General features: G+C 39.6%; 2 protein-coding genes across 3 annotated transcripts; both read left to right on the forward strand.

The window, feature by feature from the left end:
- Positions 1-2,137: 2,137 nt before the first annotated feature.
- LOC124137175 lies at positions 2,138-5,071 on the forward strand. Its single transcript, XM_048384311.1, has 4 exons — positions 2,138-2,400; positions 3,271-3,409; positions 4,055-4,469; positions 4,930-5,071. The coding sequence occupies exons 1-4, from the start codon at positions 2,161-2,163 to the stop codon at positions 5,069-5,071; spliced, it is 936 nt and encodes a 311-aa protein (XP_048240268.1). The 5' UTR covers positions 2,138-2,160.
- A 3,896-nt stretch (positions 5,072-8,967) lies between these two features.
- On the forward strand, positions 8,968-14,812 carry LOC124137166. 2 transcript variants are annotated; one of them, XM_046503366.2, is made up of 4 exons: positions 8,968-9,037; positions 10,849-11,091; positions 11,665-11,803; positions 13,272-14,812. In XM_046503366.2, the coding sequence occupies exons 2-4, from the start codon at positions 10,852-10,854 to the stop codon at positions 14,759-14,761; spliced, it is 1,869 nt and encodes a 622-aa protein (XP_046359322.2). In that variant the 5' UTR covers positions 8,968-9,037; positions 10,849-10,851; the 3' UTR covers positions 14,762-14,812. The 2 variants fall into 2 exon arrangements, with proteins under 2 accessions (XP_046359322.2, XP_046359324.2); XM_046503368.2 differs by lacking the exon at positions 8,968-9,037 and adding an exon at positions 10,417-10,522.
- The last annotated feature ends 9,819 nt before the right edge of the window (positions 14,813-24,631 follow it).

Raw genomic sequence — 24,631 nt, forward strand, 5'->3', positions numbered from 1 at the left:
CTGTCGCAAGTGTAATGACACAAAAAGAGTCCAAACAAAATGAAATCTACAAATTCACCTCACAAATTACTGAAATGATGGGGCCAGGCCTTTGATAGACAGGTGGGCGTGCCCTGTCCTATCATGTATCGTGAAAGAATGTCAATACCGACCAGCCATAATGTATCTGTATGTTCCATTGATTGGTGCATAGAGACATTTGGGATATATTTTACTCAAATATTTTAGGGATAATGAGATACGTCACTCTATTTAAACATACACTTGACATACTATAAGAATCAGTTTTCTGTATCCTGACCAAACATAAAATTACCCAATCAAAAGTGGAGTAGTATATTTAGAGGCATATGTCCAAAAGAAATTTAATGTTCATCTATTTCACCGTATGTGATAACCAGATTGATATTCCTAGAGCGAGGGGCAAATCGTTGTCCAGGGTTCCATCTCTTGGGAACGCCAGAAACCGTTGGTCGTGGGTTCGAATCCTGGTCCGCCCCGATTACGGTTCAAGTTTTGTCATCACAAAAATAGTTTTCACCAAAGAGGTGAACGTCTTAAGCCTGCATCACGTCGGGATTTTCTCCCACATTAAGCTGAAACGCTGTGATATAACTGGAATGCTTTTCAAAGCGGCGTTAAAGACAACTCACTCACTCAGTCGTAAAGAACAACGATTGCATATTATGTTAAGACAGCAAACATGGAAAGCACATAGGTGTTTTTAATGTTTTTTAGATCAGTTTCATATTCCATTATGTATTGGCTTTTAGCTCATAACTGGGCAAGTTGGACGAAGCAGTCCGAACATGGAGGTAAATTCCCAAACAACTCGATGCTGCAGTTGCATTCATGATACTGATATGCAGGGAGTATATGACAATACCAAAGGAGAGAACCCGCCCTACTTCGATCCCATAAATGAACCGGACACTAAGACTGACATCTGAAATTTTACTTTTGCCACTTCCACAAATTATTGCATGATTTAACATTAAAGTGGCTGGTCCCACACTGCAGATAAAACAGTGATACTTAATGGAGCCAATGCAAAAATATCCAGGACGTGATAGTCTGAACTATTCACTTTCACTTTCAAAGAAATGCCACAGGTATGGTGGACGTTCTTCGAGTTTTGGTACAAATTCACGTCAGATTACTCCTTTTTCGAACTACCAGCCAGTATTATGCACAGGAACGAACCATGTCGAGGTTAGCACAACGAAATTGGCACAAACTGTGACTGTAAAGACGACAGGATCAAACCAGCCACTGGATGAGCTACCTGCGTCACCATCAAGGACAACTGTATCCTATCGTAACCTTCAACGGGCCCTTTAAAATACAGAAAACACAAAGAATGGTTGACCTTCCTCATGAGGCAAGGCCCCCTCAGACAATCTTCAAAGTGCCACTCTCATTGAAACCCCACAATAAGGCACTGATATGCTTACACAATAACTGGCTCTGTTACGTGAAAATAAATAATTACTGGAGATATGCAGTTTTGTGTATTGACTGGGAGGCTTAGAGAAACATTGTGTTTGTTTGTTGTTTCACGCCACACTCAGCAGGTGGTTGGTAAATAATGGTGTCTGGACCAGACTAGCCAGTGATTGTCAAACATGATGATGATGAATCAACATTCTGGAAATCATGTAAATTGTATCTATTTTGCACAGGGACGTAGTGTTCGCTATGACTGATACAGGTGGAACAAGCACATGGCCTGGATGATAAGGGCTTGACATACTTGCCTTTACAAATATTGTTACACCAAACAGTCACCGCCTTGTGCGTTTGTTTCCTTAAGCAAGCGTTTAGATCATCAGGGAAATAACACATATGAAAAGAACAGCAAGAGCTTTCTGAAAGCAAAATAGTCCACTCAGGTATTTTTGAATATCGGTTTAGACTTTCATGTGACGGAGAAATGAGTATAAATCGGGCTGTCTTTTCAATGTTACTGTATTAGTGTAATATACACATCTTCCCTTCTGGCGTGGCATTCACTTACCTCAAGGCTATATTATCACCACACCTACATACCTACGCATGTTCTTACCATGTACACACATTTATGGAACGTCACAAATAATTCTCGTGAATTCTTCCCATTAAAGCTGTTCAAGTCTGATGATACATTATATTCCAGTGACAATGAAATGGACACAGGCCTATTTCGCTTTGAGTCTGATTACAGGCGGTGTGTACAGTGACACGACGGTGACGATCTACCCTCAGTGGCTGGCACAGGGAGGTAGAGTTCGCTATGAGAGTGACAGGTGGAACAAGCACAATGGCCTGGAACAGGAGTCCCTTATTGCAAACTGTCGGAGCATTCGGACTGACAGTGGGCGCTGGATGAACAGAGATCTAAATGATCATCTCTTCCAAGATGTGAAATTTTCTTTCCAATTCGATTTTTTTACCTTGTACTTCATATATTAGACAGTGCTTTATGTCTTTATGTCATTAGGATAAACATTCATGAGCCTACACGTGGAGGTTCTGGGTAGCGTAAGTCCGCAACAACCAGTGGGCGCTGGATACACGAAGATTATAGTCTCTTTAAAGAAGTGAGATTTCTTTCTAACTCAATTCTGTATGTTGTCCCAACACGTCACATATTAGACAGAAACTGATGGTTTACATTTGCTCATACTGTAATATCGCAGTTATGGTTTCAAAAGTACGTTTTGACAGTAATGTTACATGTATTGCAAACAGACATTACTTGACAAATATATTGCTATGGTGATATTGCTCAGATGCATGATGGTGTTGGGATAAAATTGAATGTTGAGATCAACCTCCAGCTAAGGCAAAAGACACCATGTTTAAGAGTCAATGTCTATATTTCGTTGGGATATACAATAATTCTAAGATGTCCCATGTTCATCTCAGACAAGACAAGTGATGTAATAAAGACTGATGTGGAGAAACCTACATGTAGGCCAATAGCATTAGTGAGTGGGTATGGTTTTACGTCGCTTTTAGCAATATTCCAGCAAAAGCACGGCGGGGGACACCAGAAATGGGCTTTACACATTGTGCCCATGTCGGGAATCGAACCCGGTCTTCGGCGTGACGAGTGAAATTGTTTACATGTTTATTGTTTGATATTAAGTAACAAATGAGCATCTTTGGAATATAACTCTTGCATTTTGTACACAATTAAATGTATTAATACTGTGATACATGTTGTTTCAGTGAACCGTCATTGGCATGAAATGGGTTGTATATAATATTAACTTGTTCATTGTATAGTGGCCAGAGGACGCACACCGTAGCGGCTACCCCGACCCCAACTACCTAAAGAACATCAGCAAGCAACAGGAACTATTCTCCAACTACCTTGCTGACATTGACAGTGGCTATAAGAACGAAATGATCATGGTGATGAATGGTAAGAATAATCGGAAACGACCAGTTATGCGATAGTTAACATAATTAAAACGGCCGTGGGTGTGTTTATATTTCTTTATCACGTGCCACAACAATAATAGCAGCAAAAAGTCCAAACACGATGTAAGAAATAAATTCGAGAATCAGGCATAGACAGAAGAGTGTGTTTTTGTTCCATCACATGCTGTTTAACGCCGAACCTAGCAATATTCCAGCTATATTGCGGCGGCTGCTCCCTCCATCATCCAGTGTAAGTGAATGTCAAGATCACGCAAGGGTTGACATTCTTCTGTGGAAAGGAAAGAGGAAGATGATGTGCAGATGCATGTGGCAAGTAATCAGGTTAAATTTCAAGTTCTATCTTTTGGCAATCGGTTGTAGGAAAAGCCAAAACTACTAGACGTACTCTGCGGGGAAGGTACAAATGATTGGTGTGAGAGTTATGTAGACATGTAAGATGTCTTGAAAAGCTAGTTATTGAAGGCAATTACACAATCTATGTATAAGATAATCAGTTTGGCGTGTTGTTTCTCCTCTTAGAAGATTAACTTTGTCTTTTAAGCTGAAATACATGCGTATACTCTTGTAGAAGAAGCATAGATGCATTTCAATCAGTGTCATGTTTCGTTCTATTTGCATATTTCAGCTCTCCACTGGCCAGACTGGATGAACCAATCCGAACATGAGGGCCAATTCCCAAACAACATCGATGCTGCTGCAGAGTTTATCGTGTTGATGCTACAAGGAGTCTATGACTACACACAAGGTCACATACCGCCATACTTCGAGGTCGTCAACGAACCAGATGTTAAAGAGCAAATAATGAATTTCACGACCACTGTAGCCTTATTCCACAAAACAGTTGCCGAGAAACTCCATTCTAGGTTTAACATCAAAGTGACTGGCCCGACAATGACGGGATATAACACAGTAGTAGACAGGAACGACTTTTCGTTCTGGACGAAACTGGTCGATTTCATGGACATCACTTTAGACTATTTAGACGTGTTTTCATTCGTACAACTCACTTATTGTTTCGGGGAACTCTCACCGATTTACTGGTATAAATGAAGCACGCCTAGTAGCTTTTGTCGACCTGCTTGAAAACTATGTTCATCAAAAGACGGGAAGAATTATTCCTCTAATTATCAGTGAATATGGTCGCGGGAAAGTGACGGGAATTAGCTCAACAGCTCCATCTGGGATAGTCGACTTTGCAACAATATACCAGTCTAATGCCCATAGATTCACCCACCTTGGTTTGAGAGAATACATTGATAGAACAGTGGTTTTTCTATTGTCCAATCAACAATATCCAGGACATGATAGTCTCAACTGGTCACTTTTCACCCGCCAAGGAAACGCCACACGTATTGTCGATGTCTTCAAATTCTGGTACAATTTCACGTCAGAGTATTCCTTCATCAGAACCGCCAGCCAATGTGAAGTACAAGAACGAACCGTGTCACCATTAGCAGTGTCAAGTTCCTTGCATAATGAAACTGTCATTCTCTTACACAGTTATTATCAACAGTCACAGGACGTCAAGCTAGTTTTTCAAGAAGACTGGATCACACCAACCACGGGAGAAGCTACTTGCATCACAATTAAGGACAACTGGTATCCAGTCATCACCTTCAACGAACCCTTAGACATCGGTTAAACTCGGGGAATGGTTACACTCAAGACCCCTTCAAGCCAATTACCTAAAGTCATTCTCAATGAAACAACATACTACGGAAGTGATATCATTATACCTATCAAGGACAGCATTGCTGTGACGACCATATTACTTCCAAAAGATGAATTCGACAGCGCAAGACTGCGAATTTCAACAAGTCTTCCCATCAATGAAACAAACAGTCTGTCATCTGTTACCATTAACCACCAACCTCTTAATTTCTTTTACAAGCTGTTCGACTCAGACAAACAGAACAGTCAAATCTACAACTTCATGGATGTTTGGGAGTTTGATGTCCATTCCACCTTGTTGAACACCACTTCTATCACGGTCCAGGTTAACTTCTCCAACAAGCAGGCTAAAGGATACGTGACTTCGGTAGCCCTGGTCACAGCCAAGCTCCTCCCATCCGACACTAAAAAATGATTAAGATAATACTACAGACTAATAATTTGGCATTGATTAAACTGTTAAGAATTTTATCAAATATTTGTTATGTGTTCCCAGGAGTTGACCTGAGGGTAGGCCTGGTAACCCCGTGGCTGATACGGATCATGGAGATTCCCTTTATATTTTTACCTTCCTGTGCTGATACCTTTTAGCTATTGATTGGAATTAATAAGGGTGTTTCCTTGAGTGACATGTTTTCAGAAAATTGTAATCAAGTTGATGTCTTTGTTAGTTCTAAAGGAAGACATGGGACGATTACCTTAGCATCCATTCTCTAAGCATATAGGTTTTATTGAGTGGTACACCAGCCATCATAGAACTATAGTTAGACGCAATGACTTCAAATTGCTGCTATTTATTTATTACAGATCTGCTTAATCCTTCTATACACCCTACTTAGTGTCATTTCCCTTGTGGGGGGTTTGTAGTGTTTGTCGGTAGTTCTATAACTTTATAATTAGGGCATTTTCACGATCAACATTTATACCTCACGTACACAAATTGTCAACGTGTTATCACAGAATGGATTACAAAGCTTAATATAACATTAAAAGATTATCATTTTTGCTGGTTATCAAATACCGTGTGCGAAACGTTTTAGCAAAAAATATAGAACAGCACAATACATCTCACTTTAATATGTAATCAACAGCTATAAACAGCTACTTAATGTTACTGTCAGATTTGATATTCTGCATAAGTGTAATAGCTTTCTTGTTCCTACCTATTTCTTTACCATCACATATAACCTCGTCCGGGTTTACTTTTTCCAACATCGAGACAGGGATTCGTCCATTATAAATCTCAAACATTATATCCCCAATTATCATTATTATGAATTAAACAAGACATGATGTTTAGCGAAAATGAGTTTGTTTCTAAATTTCATTTCCTACCATAATTGTTAGTTAGAATCTCAAACATGCAAATATAGAGAGGAAAACTAGAATGATGTTTCCATTGCATGCAAAAACGGAAGCAGTGCCATCCTCACCTGTTCTTGAAATACCCCCTAAACCTTCCCATTAGAAACAAGTATCATGAACCATTGTGACTTTCCACAGGTGCCAGTTGAATTCACACATGCCCAATACAGGTCAACTTTTAATGTCCTTTGCCTCTATGTACCTTAATAATAAAGCTATAAGCACTTCAAGTTGAATAATATCCCTTCTTGTTTAAGAAAGCACATGCCTAAGGCAGTATAACTTTTAAACAGAAACGCCCTTGCCTCTAGCCAGAGAGCTACCATAATACTAAAGTGATAAGCATTCCCTTCATCAGTGCCGGGTTCGGACAACGCATTCCTAATGAAGTACGACTTAGAAACAGAAACATATATAAGGTATGCCTGTAGCTACGCGTACCTCACTAACACAATTATGAACACTTTGGTTTTAATAACATCACTTACAGAAACACATGCCCAATTCAGGATAACTTTGAAATAGAAAGTCCTATGCTTCTAAATATCTTAATAACAAAGTCACAAGCACTTCCGGTTCAGTAACGTCTCTTCCAGTTCGGGAAAACACATGCCCAATGCAGTAGCACTTTCAAACAAAAATCCCCTTGCTTTTAGATTGCTTAAAAACAAAGTTTTAATCACTTCCGGTTCAGTAAAATCACTTTCGGTTCGGGAAAGCACATGCCCAATGCAGTGCCCCTTTCAAACAGATTTCCTTTGCTTCTAAATAGCTTGATAACAAAGTTGTAGGCACTTCCAATTTAACATCATGCACATCCGGTTTATATAACTGTAAGGCCAATACAACGTTCAAACAGAAAGTCCCATTCCCCTAACTTATAAGGACTTTTGTTATAATGACGTTACTTCTGGTTTCGGGAAAATACATGCCAAATGCAGTACAAGAATGTAATGCAATTTTGCTGCAACCTCCGTAAGAAAGTTATAAGCTCTTCAGTTTTACGTTTCGTTCAATGCAATATACATCGGGGAAAATGTAATCAGTGTTTCAGTTTCAAAGCCTCCTAAACGGGTCTCCAACATATGACAGAAATCACCAGGAATGTTGTGACAACTGATTCGGAACTGATGTAAAGTGAGAAATATGACACTGCTAGGACTTGGAGTTTACATAGGACCGTAGAAAAGTGATAGTTTTACTGCACTGTTTAGCTCGGCAACAGGTAAATGTGTTGAATACATAACATATACATATATATGTTATAATCATAATGATTTAATATATCCTGCAAACATTTCTATGTGAAGGTATCTTGAATTTGAATCGTTTAGACTTTTTCGTAATCATAATACATCGTATAATCACTCTTTGTTACAACATGCAATTTGATACCAATACAGATTGTTGTGATACATCTATGGCGTGTGAATGTATGTGAAACATTTGAACAATCATGAGAACATTTAGTTTAGTAGACTGACGGGGTTCCGTCTCTGAAGAGCACGGGTGAGGTAACCTTGAGACCGAACCTACCGGCAAACTTAAATAATGTAACCCTCAAAATAATGCAGTAATAAGCTTTTCCAGACATGAACAAGGAACCGTCCATTTTGTGGATGTACAATTGTTTTACTTTATTTGCTATCACCACACTTACAAAACGGCGCCATTCTTTATCATGTTGATTTATAGAATGTCAAGGCCACAGATAATTTCCAATAATTTTAACTATAAAGACACATCACTTCGACTCTTCATGAAGGTACATTAGATTCCAGGGACAATGAAATGCACACTGGTCTATTTCAGTCTGATGAAAGGTACCTCGCAACCTATGCTGATGGTCAGAGGCAACTTGATGGATCGGGTGGTCAGGCTCGGGGACTTTGCCGATGGCTTGTAAACGTACCCTTGCAGCGGGATCGTTGCTCATAATATCAATGACTGGATTGTTCATACTCGATTATTTCAGGCTGCGACATGAAATGGACACTGGTCTTTCTCGCCTTGAGCTGATAATACATCATCGACACGCTTTCAACCAAGCCACCGAGCTGCCGAACATAATACATTTAAGTATTTATTTTGCAGGACACAGGGACGTTGTGTTAGCTGTGACAGTGACAGGTTGAACAAACACAATGGCCTGAGTGGTTATGGGTTAACCACATTTAATTTGTCGCCTCCTTATGAGTTTTTTTTCCTTAGCAAGCGTTTGGATCATCGAGGAAATAACACATCTGAGAATTACAGTAATGGTTGTCTGTGGTCCGCGTAGGTATTTGCAGTATCTGTGACTTCCATGTGACAGAAAAATTATTATAAATCAAGACTTTGCGTTACAATGATAAAGTATTCGTGGGATATGCTTATCTTTTGCATAACGTCTAGAGTGACAGGGCGACGTGCATTTATCTCAAGGCTATCCTGTCACCTGACCTACATACCTACGCATGCATGTTCTTATCATATGCAAACATTTATAGAACGGTAGTTCAAGGTCACCAATAATTTCCACGAAATCTAACTACATGAACACCCGCTCGTACTGTACAGACGAGTCGAACTTGTGAGTATGCCTTGTGTATGTTACATTCATGTCAGAGTGAATGATGTTTGTCAAGGACTACTGGTTTTACAGAGTGAGTGAGTGAGTGAGTGAGTGAGTGAGTGAGTTTGATTTTACGCCGCTTTCAGCAATATTCCAGCAATATCACGGCGAGGGACACCAAAAATAGGCTTCACACATTGTACCCATGTCGGGAATCGAACCCGGGTCTTTGGCGTGACGAGCGAACGCTTTAACCACTGGGCTACCCGACCGCCCCTTACAGAAAGGAAATGCAATATTATATCGTAGGTACTTCGGCGGGATATGGGGTTGGGTTTTAGAGGGAGTTTATACATGTTTTGTACATTCCCTGAGTGAAGTACAACGGCTGCCGTGGGTTGCGCCCCTGTGTCGTCGGAGGAAGGTGGAGGGAGGGATTCTGTCAGTTGATGGCACTGGAGCCAGGAACCTGACGTCACCTAGACGGGTGGTAAAATGGGTCCAGTGCCATTAATCGGATAGTTATTGCAAGCCCTATGTATGAATTTTTATATGGTTTGACTGTACACCTACCTTTTGAATGGTCTTTTTTATAAAGTTATTTTAGATACTTGCCCGGAGCATATTCGAAAAGGACGTGGTTCATAGGCCAATCTAGCCGCTCCTCTGGATCCGCTAGATTATAACATCCCTGTACCCCTATGGTGTTAGTTTGCTGGAATGCCACTTACATATGACATCGTCCTCGTTGGTGCTCCGTGGCGAACTCTTCATTCTGATCTTGATTCATCTGACGATGCAACAGTGACTTGATGATTGTATTCCTGTAGGGATACTTGGCCTTGGTTCCTTGTCATGGAAGCTAAGGAAGACCATACTCTTGCTTCTTACATTACGTTCTCGCATTGTTGTGATTTTGCGATTTTTCCATCTTTTCACCAAATTTCTGCAGCACCAAATTGTTTTCAGTATTCGGTATTATTTTCGTATGGATATCGGCAACACACGGTTATTGTATATTTTGCCAGAAGTTTAAAAGTAGTATATTTGTCATTTTACATTGATTGCTAAACTTGCATACAATCGCCGGCAGCTGGGTTGGTCGTGTACATCCTGTTGAGGAACCATGCCGGTAGCAGAGGTATTGTAAGTCCCTACGGTCCATAGTATGGTGGCCGAACTGTCTACCTGTCTATCGTCTATTTTTATATTTCGTTGTTGAATAATAATTTCTTCTTTTTAAATGTTCTCAACTAGTTTTAAAATCGAAACTGTGATAATCTAGTTATTTTACTGTCCATCGATGACAGGTTTTGATTCAATCTAAATATATTTATTATCAATGTACAGGTTCCGGTCACGACATCGCTGAAATATTGCCGATGTGACGTTAAAATGTAACTCACCCTCTCACCATGTATATTGTATATGCTGTTAGGTCCCGGTGTCCTAAGTTCACAGAATATACACTAAACAGCTCAGTCGAAACACTTACAATAACACGTAAGTTATAAGACATTTAGAACGGTATGCACATAGTACACCATGTACTGTATACTATAAGAAAGTAACCACATCTTTTTTAATTAAAAATACTAAATTGAAATATTCAAATGGCACCATCTACACGTGGTGTAAATGAGAAAAATCAATGTATTTTGTGTATGCTGTCCTTCGATGTCCTTCGTCAACAGCTCAGCGGAAACACTTACAGTTATCAATATTGAGAGCCTTTTGATTGTTAATAGTAAATAATTGTCGTCAATGAAATGAACCCAGGTCACTATACTGTAAATAAATCATTTCATTATATAGGATATTTGTTACAGAATATGGAATGGGCACTGGTCTTTTTCACTTTGAGTCTGACAGTAGGCGGTGTATACACTGACACTACTGTCACCATCCACCCTCAGTGGCTGGCACAGGGAGGAAGCGCTCACTATGACAGTAATAGATGGAACAAACACAATGGTCTGGATCGAACATCCCTCATTCCCAACTGTCGGAGCATTGGGACTGATAGTGGGCGCTGGAGTAACAGAGATTATAACGGTCGTCTCTTCCAAGACGTGAGATCAACTAATGAATATTACTAACCATAACTTGCAAATGTAAGCTGTCAGTAGCATTGTTCAAAGAAACATCTGACATTATCAAATTGAAAAGCCAATGATGGGATAATGTAATGGTATAAATCATTTAATACAACCATTCACGAATTTGCTGTTTGCATTAAACTCAGATTCATCAATATTATTCAACAAATTCATTTAAGTCTTAGAATGTTTCAATATCAGTATTTCAGGCAGGTGTTACTATATCTGTCTAGTGAACTGACAAGAATGCTGCAGTGCACGTAACAGGTCACATATTGCCCAACAGGTTACAACAGAAATGAAAACAAATATTTTTAATGAGAATATTTTGGATTTTGAACTGGTCGTAATTAATTTCAAAACTATAAGGTTTATTTTTTACCAATGACAATGACAACGACTATATCACTTCTTGAGAGCAGATATGGCTGAAATATTGCCAATGTGACGTCAATTAATAACTCACTCACTCACTCTTGAGAGCAAATGTCCATGCAAAAACGCATTGACGAATGTTATCTTATCTAATAGGTATTTTAATTGTAGTGGCCAGAGGACCCAAGCCGTAGTGGCTACCCTGACCCAAACTATCTGAAGAACGTCACCAAACAGCAGGAACTGTTCTCTGCGTACATTGAGAATATCAACAGTGGTTATGAGAACGACATGATCATGATGGCTGGAGGTAAGAATGGTCGATATGATGGCACTGTAGCCATTCCAGAACTCACTCACATGAGAGGATAAGGCCAAAACAAACCAAAACTATTTTTTAAATCACGTCCGTGTTATTCTGTTACCTCTGGGGCAATGCTGGTTACCATCTTTTGGCCCACATCATGTTTGCCCATTGATGCCAATCCGTGCGACATGAGCCAATATCAGATCATCGTCACTTGCCGAGCAGAAGCCCAGTAGTGAACTTCTATTCTCAAAGGCTGCCCACATTTAGAAATTGATTATCAACACTATGCCAGTCTCAATTAATGAGGCTTTGCTGTAGTCCTATGTGGGCCCACTTGTTTTGAGCACTATATAAGACGGGGGCTAGGTGGGCCCACATATTTAAAAATGGTTATCAGCACTAAACCTACCTAAGAAGATCTAATGACATATGACACTCAACTTATGACAACTATCTACTTTCCGAAATGTGGGCACACAAATAAAATAAAGTGGGCCCACATTTTGGGAAAACTAGGTGAGTTATTAATTTAATTATCATGAACCGTTTTTAATTTTCTGCAAGTTACGGATGGAAAGATAAATATATAATGTATTCAAACATTTAATTAAGAATACGGTTTACCTTTGGGATTAGATTGCCAATTAATAGCTGGACCAACGTCAACGTACAGCGTGACTGACGCCATTTCTCGCAAATACGAAAACAATGGGGATAGCTCCCGATTGAAATTAGAGTGACCTCCCTTTCCCAATATGAACCATTGATAATGCTCCAATAATATAACGGGTTAAAACTGGTCTTCAGCAAGCCACCACAATATGATTGGATGGTCGGGCTCGCTGATTTACTTGATGCATGTCATCGTATTGCAAATGCATACTTTTTAGATCGATGCTCATGATATCAATCATTGCATTGTCTGGGGCGTGAAACAATATGCAAATCAATAAACACAGATTTGTAATTCAATACTAATTACCAAGTTATTTATGTAAGGATATTGTGAACAGGTCAGACTAACACAAGCAATTTATTAAACTCTTCTATTGGCCTGACTTGCATGGAACACATATGTGACACTCAAATGATATGACGCTTTTACTGTACTTCCCGATAAACTACAATTGTGTTTAATTCTTTTCTACATCATTCATTCTTCATTACATCATAAATGCCTTGATGTTTAAAGTTTAATTCTCAGATGTTTTTGGGGCGGTCGGGTAGCCTAGTGGTTAAAGCGTTCGCTCGTCACGCCGAAGACCCGGGTTCGATTCCCGACATGGGTACAATGTGTGAAGCCCATTTCTGGTGTCCCCCGCCGTGATATATCTGAAATATTGCTAAAAGCGGCGTAAAACCATATTCACTCACTCACTCACTCAGATGTTTTCAAACTGTTTCACTTCTACTCATTTTTTACCAACAAAGTCATTAGTATCAATATTCACTCTTATGTTGTTGACAGGTCTTTATTACCCGAGTTGGATAGACACGTCTGAACACGATGGTCATTTCCCAAACAATGTCGATGCTGCTGCAGAGTTCATGATGTTGATGGTGCAAGGAGTGTATGACTACACCAAGGGACAGATGATGCCACCCTACTTTGAGCCCATAAACGAACCGGATGGTAAATGGCGTATACTGAATTTCACGACTATCAACATCTTTCACAAATTAGTTGCAGAGAAACTCCATGCCAGATTTAACATCAAAGTTGCTGGTCCTACACTGACCGAAGAAACTGGACATTCAGATATAAACGACTTTTTGTATTGGCACAAAGTGGCAAATTTCATGGACGTCACTTTAGGCTATATTGACGTATTTTCTTTTCATGCGTACAACACACTGGTTCTTTCGGGCAAATCTCACAATTTTACTGGAATAAATGAAGCACGTCTGGTAGCATTTGTCGACCTGGTTGAAAACTATGCTTCTCAGAAGACCGGAAAGATTATCCCCCTTGTTATCAGTGAATATGGTCGCGGTGCTGTCAAAGGATTTAACAAATATGCCCCATCACCGATAGTAGACTTTTCAACAATATACCAAGCCAATGCACACAGATTTACCCAACTAGGTCTCAGGGAATACATTGACAGAGCAGTGGTGTTTCTTTTAGCAAATGAAGAATGGCCAGGACGTCATAGTCTCAATTATTCACTTTTCACTCTTCAAGGAAACGCCACACGTATTGTCGACGTCTACGAGTTTTGGTACAAATTCATGTCAGGCTTCTCCTTCATGAGAACTACCAGCCAATATGATGGAGCAGAACGAACGGTGTCGCCGTTGGCAATGTCCAGTCCATTGATGAACGAAACGGTCATTCTCTTGCATAGCTATTCTCAGAAGTCACAGGCGGTCAAGCTAGTTTTTCAAGAGGACTGGATCACACCAACCACTGGAGAAGCTACTTGTATCACACTCAAGGACGACTGGTGTCCAGTCATCACCTTCAATAAACCCATCGACATCCAGAAATCTGAAGGAGTGGTTGAACTTCCTCCTGAAGCAACATGTCACTTTAGCTTCAAGATCCCTTCCAACAAACTGCCTTCAGTCACTCTCAACGAAACCACATTCTACGGCGCTGATATGCTGATACCAATCAAGGGCAACGTCACTTTGACAACAATAAATCTACCAAGTAGCCAATTTCACAGTGCAAGACTGAGAGTATCAACCAGTTGGCCGATAAATGAAACAAACAGTGTATCATATCTTACCTATAACCTCCACCCCCTTGACTCTTTCTTGAAACTGTTTGATTCCGACAAGTTTGTCAGCACCACCTATTGGGAGGTTTGGGAGTTTGAAGTCCCCACATCCATGTTTGTCACTGGGGCTAACCAGGTACAGGTCCACTTCTCTAACAACATGACAGCGGGATACGTTTCTTCAATTGCTCTTGTCGCAGCCAAGCTTGTTCCATCTGATATGAAGTCATGATTATGAAAAAAGTTCTGACACAAATGTATATCATTAAACAATTTCCATCTATTTGCCTCATGTTATTGCGAATGTATGTCCAGGTCATTAGACCAAATCAATTTTAACAGCAGCGATTGTTGTCCTGAGTTTGAATGTTATGGTAACCAGCATGTCGTTGGAAAGGGTTACAAGGGGCCGTTTGAGCGCGCGCACGCGCACTCAACACAATATTCTGCATGGTGAGGTGAGGTAAAATGATGTTTAACATCGCGTTTAAGATTATGCAACTGAATTAGTGAGGTGCATGCAAGTGCGTGTGATTGTGTGCGTGCATGCGTGCGTGCATGTACCAGTCAGGACTTAGGCCGGTTTTATAATGCTAGCTTACTGAGATACCACCCGCAGTTTTAGAAGGACCCCCACCTCTGACACATTATACACCTCGGACTCCAGGCCGACCACTCCTGTGTTTTATTCTCTCAATGCCGAGCGCTGCGCAGGGGAACGACACATACGATACTGTTTTGTATGAAGCTGTCTGCGGATCGAACCACCTATTTTTCGCTCTCCGGACTTTGTAATGTGATATCTGCCCAATTTAGTTAATTATTAGAAATGTTAGATGCAGCAAGCATGTGATATGCGGAATAACATATAATACGTTATTTGGGCATATTTAGATCTTTCAGACAGGTAAGACCTTTGACTTTCACGTACATTGTACCACAATCTTTTTCTCACCTGTCTCAAAGTCAGATAACTTTATGGAGCTGACAGTTTGTATGCTAAGGTGTCTGATGATAAGCGCTCACAAAATTCCGATCCAAGTATAAGCATTTGTGACAGTCAGTTGGACATTTTTGCATGTACCTTTAAGAAATATGATATGCAGTAACTGTATGGTATGCGAAATAACATATATTTTGGCATATATTGGTGTTTGATCAAGGTACGATCTTTAATCTTAACGTAACCCTGCTGCAACATGTTCCTCTTCTGTGAAACTATGAAGGTCTATGAAGCTGTAACTGTTCCTGGATGATCCCAGCTATATTGTTTCCACAAAGTGATCACAGAAGTTCGATCCAATAATATATTTGGACACCATGGTGGCCACACACTAAAGATTTCACTCAGCCATTTCCACTTGTATGCAACCTTTAAATTTCACGTAGTCCCGCATTTTCTACTGTTCCTGAATCTTCGAGAGCTGGAATTTTGCATGAAAGATCCCTGCTATAGTCTCTCACAAATGCTCTAAACAAATTCAATCCAAGGAAGAGAATTTATGGATGTCAACTTCTTTATTATGAAGAAACACATAACCATTAACGCCAATTACTGTAAAGTGATATCTTCTATTGTCTCTTGCTAATCACCCATCAGCGGCAATTATCAGTTGTCTCCCCTTGTTACTTTCAACCTTTTGGTATCTTATTACTTTTGTTGTCCTTGCATGTATGCTCCCTGCCTCGTAGCATTCATTCACCTGATAAAGGAATAAGCATAAACTCCGAAACGTTGTTTCATAATAATAAAGAAGTTGACATCCATCACTTCTAAATGCCTTTCAAAGACTTCATTCAATCCATTTTGTTACAAGGGCACTGCATCAGCCATATTAATGAACCTATAAATGACCATTACTAAGTATATCTTAAACCGCATCGCGAATTAGCCATATGTAATCGAATTATCTGCATACAGTGGGAAACAATAGCAAAAAGGAGGTTTTGCATATGGGTGTCATGGAAACACAACTTGACTTCAAAGATAAATGTTTTTGCAACACAAGGAAAGGGTGTTGGCTGAATACTCAACAGCATGTCAGCAGGTTAACCTTGTGATAAAGGAGAAATAGCAAAACAAGGTCAGGCAGGCCCGATCTGTCCACGGACGGCGAGCCCTAGTTCTTGGCCCATTTGACAAGTGTGTCAGCTGCCTGACTCACTGATATAGAAGATTTAACGTGCGCTTTCCGACTGTAGCGTATTTCGCACACGTCAGCTGCCCCTTGGTCAAGGCCTTTATACGCACTCCTTCAGCCGTCGGGACAAGAGCAAGGGATCTCCCCTGATACTGCTTGAGAAATGAAGATGACATTTGTCATGCACGTTCCTTGTAATAAAGACATCTTATATTTCAAATCACAACAACAAAAATATTAAAAACAAAAGGCTCAAAATGCTGAACAATTGCATGAATAACTTGATTTTTCACTCTGCAACGATGCCATTAAAAATTTTGCAAAAAAAATTGTTTTCCTTTTCTTTGAACCTATTGCACAAATTGATATTTTTCACGCTATAAACACCAAAATAAGGTTGAAACTTCATAAAACTATTGCTTCATACTTCAGCTTTGTGACATATATTCCTTTAGCAAGGAATACAACGCGTCAGCATAGGTACTTTGAAATATTAGTTTAGACTTGCCCGAAAAAATAGAAACTATTCTCTGAGGCATGTGCGTAACAAATTGTGAACATATGTACAACTGGTTGATCTACAGTGACTTGCACTTCTTGGCTACCGTGAGACCGCACCACATGTAACATGTAACATGTACATAACATGCCTTTATCATTTACAGACATTTTTAGAACAGTAGTGTCAAGGACACAGATAAGTACCAAGAACTGTAACTATAAAGATCACTTTCCAGCGACAATGAAATGGACATCGATAATAAATGTAGGCCATCCTATGCTGATTGTAGGATGCAACTTGATGGATCGGGTGGTCAACCTCGTGGACTTGACAGCCGCTTCGCGTGGTCTTGTGGACATCTTATATTTCAAATCATTGCAGCTTTATAACCAAAAGGTTGTTCATAATACTTGAATAGATCCAGGTTTTCTTTCTAAAGAACCACAAGGCTCAGAATGCTGAACATGTGTATGACAGATAATGACTATACGTTTATTAAACCTTCTTCAAGGCAGATTTGCACTCAGCATCGATGTCATAAAAAATGTTGCCAATATCTTTCCCTGGAACCAACTGTCTAACGTTACTTTTACGCACTACAGATCTGTGTCACAAAAAAAAGGTGGAAACAAAATCAAATTATTGTTTCATAATTCGGGTGAGGTACAGAGCTTTGTGGCTCTATTTGTTCCTTAAGCAAGCGTTTGGAGCATCAGGAACACAATGGATCTCAGAATAACACTAAGGGCTGTTTGAACAAGACAAATATCGTCAGTAATGGTATTTTTAAATGTTAGTTTAGACTTGCCCGAAAAAGTAGTAAATATTCTCTAAGGATGAAAAATGTTAAAGAATGAACAACTAGTTGGTCTACAGAGACTTGCACTTCTTGGCTACCGTGACATAACTTGTACATAAAATGCCCCTATCATTTACAGACATTTTTAGAACGGTAGTGTCAAGGCCACAGATAAATTCCATGAATTCTAACTATATTGACTGTCGCTCCCTTGAACATCACATCAACTTTATGAAGGTACATTACATTCCAGCGACAATAAAAAGGACACTGGTCTATTTCACACTGAGTCTGGTAATAGGTCCAAAGCAAACTATGATGAGGATCGTAAGAAGCAACCTGGTGACTCGGAGACTTGGCGGATGGTGTTTAAAAGTATCCTTGCGGCGTCGATTGTTGCTCATAACATCAATGACTGGATTGTTCATTATTTACAGGTCGCCGTCATACAGCTAAGATATTGCACAACCCTAAATGCTGACAGTAACTGCACGCAGTGTACATTTTCTTTAACTATTTGTTATTAAAAGTTAAACGACTATTTGATGTTGATAGTGTTAAAAAATACTTCGCATATGTACGAAGTCAGATAACCGGCTCGGGATTTATCAAGGATATTTAAAGTCACAGTGTTAAAACACACGCACGCGCGCGCGCGCGCGCACATACGCAGACACACGAACACGCACACTCATACACACACACACACACACACACACACACACACACACATACACACACACACACACACACACACACACACACACACACACACACAGAGAAACACGCTCGCTCATACATACGCACACTCATACGCTCAGATACAATCATAGACAAACAAACACAAAAATGAAGGTGTAACTTCTGTCAAAAGATTCACTTTGAAAGATGAGGATGCTATTTATTTTTTTAAACCACCTACCTATTTACGTTTGTATTGTCTTCTTGTATTGTCTTCTTCGGTCAAAGCCGGATAATTCAACATCGTAGTGGATGTATACATCCCACTCCGCTGTTTTAAATGTCAACAGTTCGGATATAGAGCAAAATCCTGTCGCATCTCACAAGTTTGCTCCCGCTGCGGTAAAAACCATGATTGCACTGATTGCACAGATAGCATCAAATGCACAAACTGCAACGGTGAACACATGTCCTTTTCCAAACTATGCCCCACTTTTGTCAGACAAACTAAACTTCTTAAAACTATGTTGACTAATGACATCTCTTTCACAGATGCAAAGAAATTTGTTGAAAAGGAGTCATCCTCTTCCACTTCGACTCTGTCTCTTTTGCAGTTTCCTCTTCACCTCTCAAAGTAGATCTAGAATGCCAAACAGCAATTAACTGGGTTTCAGATGTCCAGACCATTTCATACCAAATTGATGCTGAAGTCACCAGTACTTCATTTACATCAGGTTCCCAAACGTCTGCCTGACAATGAAACTGTGCCTGAGCCTGAAACTCTACCCGAACCCGTCTTTGTTATGAAATGAAATGTAACCCTCACTAAAGAAGAAAGGAAACAACAAAAGAAAAAAGAAACCAAGGCTCTAAAACATGTCGAGGTGCCTTCACCATTGACAGTCTCTCTGGAGATTCATAGCTTTTTTTAACCTCTAGATATGGAGGTCACTCCTTCGCTACCATTACCCTAGAGGACCTTCCCCCTCCTCATGATCTCCAATTGAACCTCCATGAGTTGCTCTTCCAGTTTAAACTCTTGGGAGTAACGACGTGGTTTCGGACAATTGTAAACACGTTTGGCACGTCTCACATGACTAATGATGAACACATAATGCATTTGTAATATATACGACTAAAGTGTGTTTGTTCTAAAGTAGGACATGGGAAGATAACTTTGTACCCATTCTCCCTCAGCACATTGTTAATAATAATAATAATAATAATAATAATATTAATAATAATAATAATAATAATATTAATAATAATTGAATTGTAAAGCGCCTAATATCCAACGACAGTTGCTCACTGGCGCTGTGACAAAGTTAAAAAGTAATGTCTATGTACATATGCCAACAATCAGGAGATCTATTGAAAAGCTGAAGTGAAGAAGTGGGTTTTGAGGAGAGACTTAAACGTTTCCTTAGAAGCAGAGTTTCTCAGATTCAAAGGCAAAGGGTTCCATAACTGTGGACTTCAAAAGGAGAAGGCACTTCATGGTTCTCAACATAAGATGTCTTACGTTACACCATTAAGTGATGGGGATGTATCATCTAGAGAACTGTAATTAAATTATTGCTATTTATTAAACATATGTCGGATAAATCGTACTATACAAACTACTACATAATGTTGATTCCCCAGTGATGGAAATAGTGGACCCCCATTTACCTCATCACATCCTCAGTGCTGGGTTTGTAACAATCGTAGCATTCCATAGCACTAGAAAATATATATTTATATACCTTATCAACATTTATATTACACATGAAGAAATCCACAATATGAATGACAAAGTCGTTCTTTCCTGTTTAGTCTACAATAATAAGAGGATTGTGGTTTCTGGTTATACACTGAAATACCAGGAGAGAAACGTGGTTTTGAGAAATCGTAAGATTTGAAGATAGTAAGATGCACCGCTTAGGTGAATCGGACGAACACAGGTATGGTTCTGAAAAGCTCTGAAACACAATCAGGGCGGACAATCATAGGTGTCTGACACACCATGTGGATAGCGAATTGCTACGCTTTAGGCGACTGTGATACCTGTTTCCCCATTACATTTTGAAAATGGCGCTATGGGCGAATGTCTCAAGAATGTCGAAGATCTAAAAGGATTATGATTCTTGTGTTCCAAGTGTACTAATACAAATGGTGTGTTTGTGGGCTTCGGAACAAGGGATGAGGCTTGACATATTGCAGTCCGTTTTCATTCGATCTGAATATATTTCTTCAGGAATCATCGTGTTCCTCACATTTAAATGGTTGGAGAAAACTCTCAGCATTAAATAGTATTCTCACTCACCCCAACACACCCATCCCCCCACGCACAATCGCGCGCATACACCCCCGCCCAAACCACCCCTAGAAACACGTACACGCACACGCATAGACTCAAATACGTGTAAATGTTATAAGTATTCATTCATAAGTAATGACTTGATCGTTGTCTTCAGCAATGCAAATGATAAAAGGTTATTTGGAACTTCTTTTCGTTCTGTTCTCCGTTCGATGTGCAACATATTTCTTGAGGAAACATCATGATCCTCACAGTTCGATGGTTAGAGAAAACTCTCAGCAACAAATACCAACCAATACCATTCCCCTTCAACCCCCTCCTAAGCATCATGCAATTAGTTTTATTAATATACTTAATGTCAGTACCATTACATATATATCAACAAACATTTTCGTTTCAGCTATCACCGATCGAAACAGCCAATGATTTTACAAGTAGTTTACTTACTGTAAGTAATAACAGCTTATGATAGCAAAAATAGATACCCTAAATACGAGTGTTGATGGATAGTTTTGAGCCTTACTACGAGGGATGTATAGTACCCCCTTAGCAGTTCGCATGTATTAAGTACAATACTTTCCAAGCTTATTGGTTGCAGTGGAACCCGAACCACAATCAGGCACCGTATTTCTTCAGGCAAAGTGACACTTTGTTGATGACAATTGAACAAACATTAGCTGCAGCACTGTCATCACTTATATCCAATGGTATAGTCATGGTGTCAACTTTAGGGTATGATGCTCTTTCCTTTGCCCCTATAAGGCGGGGAGCGGTATTCAAGAGGGGACGAGAGAGTCTCAAAGATGATCCAAGATCAGGAAGGCCTTCAGCTGCCACTACCACATCTTCCCGAGGCAAGTGAGTTAACTGACTATAAAAGTCCAGTTTCAACGTGGAAACTGGACTTTTAAAGTCAGTTAACTCTCTTGCCTCGGGAAGATGCCACAACCAAGGAAAATGGTGATAAAATACATATGATTAAGGATGATAGACGACTCACCACATGTCACATAGCCAATAGAGTTGTCATCTCTCGTGAGAACTTGGCGTGACAAAGGTTTCAGCACGCTTGGTTCCAAGGCTTCTGACTTCTGGTCAGAAACGCTCCAGGTTCATTATCTCTCGTGAGCATGTACACTCATCGTTTTGAAGCTAATTTTGTTCAGCGTTTTGTAACCTTGTATAAGTCTTGGGTTCATCACTTTCAGACAGAGACTAAGCAACAGTCAAAGCATGGGAAACATCTAACGTCTCCTCCTCCGAAGAAGGCACAGTCGGTTAAAAGAGCTGGCAAGGTCATGGCATCTGTTGTCTGGGATGCCAAACGAATGCTACTGGTGGACAACCTCCCGAAAGGTCAAACCATTAATAGCCAATACAATGCTAATCTGCTCAGACAACTGCTTGAGAATTGAAGGCTAAACTCACCAAATGTCTGTTATTTCACCAGGAAAATGCACATGTGCATGTCTATGGTAGCCTTGGCTACAATCCATAACTGTGACTTTGAATAAAAGTGACAAAAACCCTTTCCATCTATATAAGAAATATCTGCCTAAAGCAGAGTCGATTGTACGATTCCAACTATATCATGGCACCCGCCACAAAAAGATGCAAAGCTAAGCCAGTTGTTCCCATGAAAACATGGGAACATATGGTACATGTCAAAATAGGGATTGCATCTGACATTATGGTCACTGAAATGTCCTCCACATGTCTACCACAAAACGTTTTGAAAGCATTACTAAGGCCCTAAATGTTGTAACGTTAGTCAAACAGCTTCTGAGTAAGAGTCGTATGACACTCTTGGATATCATATGGCGTATAATGAAAGTCCAGACGTTGGATGACAGAGTGGGTTTATTCCAATTCTGTTTCCCTTTTTTTTAAGTGTGTGCATTCTACCAATGACAACATCATGGCCTAACTTAAGCCACTCTGAAAGACCAAAATTCTCCAGTAGTTATAATATCGGCCTTCATTCTGGTTATCACATGAATTGCAAATTATAACATGTTACGTCTGTGTGCAGTCCCAATGAATGTCAGACAATTACACATATTGAGCTCACTCGTTTGACAAAACGGTGACTTGGATATAGCACATTCAGGGAAGTATCAGGATTATCATTGACACACACATACATTACACTTTTCTTCACTCACAACAAAATATAAATGAAAAAAATCTTTATTTCTTCTTCCTTCATGATTATACAAAAATAATTACCATCATCATATAACTCTGTACATACAGTTTCATTGCACACCATAAACCGTATTCGACGTAACAAGCGCCCCGCTCTAATAAGCGCCCACGCGATATTTGTTAAAATATTGGCAAGTGAACAATCCCAAATAGCACCCCTTCCGATTGATCAATGTACACAAGACATTTATTCGTGTATAATACGCACTCGTGTGTTATATGCACCCTTAATTATGGGCAATTAAATTCTGGAAAAATATATCTGTCGTATATAAACAGTCAGGCCGTCAGCATAAACCACGAAATTTATCTTTCCACTGTTTTTTGCACCAAAATAATATTCTAATAAGAGCCCCCTATTTCTAATTTTGAGAGCGCCCTGGTCGCTTGTTACGTCGAATACGGTATGTACATGTATCACAAGCATCAAAGAATCGAAGTCATTTCTACGATATATTTCCTTCTTCTATGGAGGAATACATAGCATCTCAAACTGTTCCACCAAATCAAACATAACACTGTCTGCAGGAAAACCATGATAACTCAAACCCCATCATCCCAAAATATTGTCTGAGGTGATGGAACTTTATGGTCCTGAATAATTGAGAGCTATGGTCACATTGGTACTTATATGACAAAACCTTATGGGCGCTATGGTCACATTGGCACTCATCTGACAAAACCTTATGGGCGCTATGGTCACATTGTCACTCATCTGACAAAAACCTTATGGGTGCTATGGTCACATTGTCACTCATCTGACAAAAACCTTATGGGCACTATGGTTTCATTGGCACTCATCTGACAAAAACCTTATGGGCGCTATGGTCACATTGGCACTCATCTGACAAAAACCTTATGGGTGCTATGGTCACATTGGCACTCATCTGACAAAAACCTTATGGGCACTATGGTTTCATTGGCACTCATCTGACAAAAACCTTATGGGTGCTATGGTCACATTGTCACTCATCTGACAAAAATCTTATGGGCGCTATGGTCACATTGGCACTCATCTGACAAAAAACCTTATGGGCGCTATGGTCTAACATTGGCATATGCACTCTATTTGTCAATATATTTGATGGTCCTTTGGACTTGGAGTCAACAAGGGTTTGCTCTATTACACAAATACATTACACTAATTTCATAACAAGCATAACTGATGTAGTGTCTATAGATCCCCTGGACTGTAATCATCATATGGGATTCAGCTGCATTGGTCATTACTGAGAAACATATAAAAAACATGTTCTTACATGGATAGTTGTGGAGACAGTTCACAGAGACATTTGTAAAATCATGTGCAAAAATTGCATCATATTCACAGGTAAAAACACATCTCTATTAAATAAAAATTATGAATTTGAGAAGATTAAGGAATGTCCAAAGCGTTAGTGTTAAAACTAACTTCACACACTTCATATGTTTATTCACATAATGGTATCAGTTCCACAGCTTTTTAAACATTT

Source organism: Haliotis rufescens, unplaced genomic scaffold (genome assembly GCF_023055435.1).
Source record: "Haliotis rufescens isolate VD_foot unplaced genomic scaffold, xgHalRufe1.0.p SCAF_5, whole genome shotgun sequence".
NCBI classification, from domain to species: Eukaryota; Metazoa; Mollusca; class Gastropoda; order Lepetellida; family Haliotidae; genus Haliotis; species Haliotis rufescens.

Coding starts and splice junctions, on each gene's coding strand:
- LOC124137175 (XM_048384311.1), top strand. CDS start 2,161: ATGAAATGGACACAGGCCTATTTCGCTTTGAGTCTGATTACAGGCGGT. Junction 2,401..3,270: donor ATGATCATCTCTTCCAAGAT/GTGAAATTTTCT, acceptor TTCATTGTATAG/TGGCCAGAGGACGCACACCG. Junction 4,470..4,929: donor GAACTCTCACCGATTTACTG/GTATAAATGAAG, acceptor TCTCTTACACAG/TTATTATCAACAGTCACAGG.
- LOC124137166 (XM_046503366.2), top strand. CDS start 10,852: ATGGAATGGGCACTGGTCTTTTTCACTTTGAGTCTGACAGTAGGCGGT. Junction 11,092..11,664: donor ACGGTCGTCTCTTCCAAGAC/GTGAGATCAACT, acceptor TTTTAATTGTAG/TGGCCAGAGGACCCAAGCCG. Junction 11,804..13,271: donor CATGATCATGATGGCTGGAG/GTAAGAATGGTC, acceptor TGTTGTTGACAG/GTCTTTATTACCCGAGTTGG.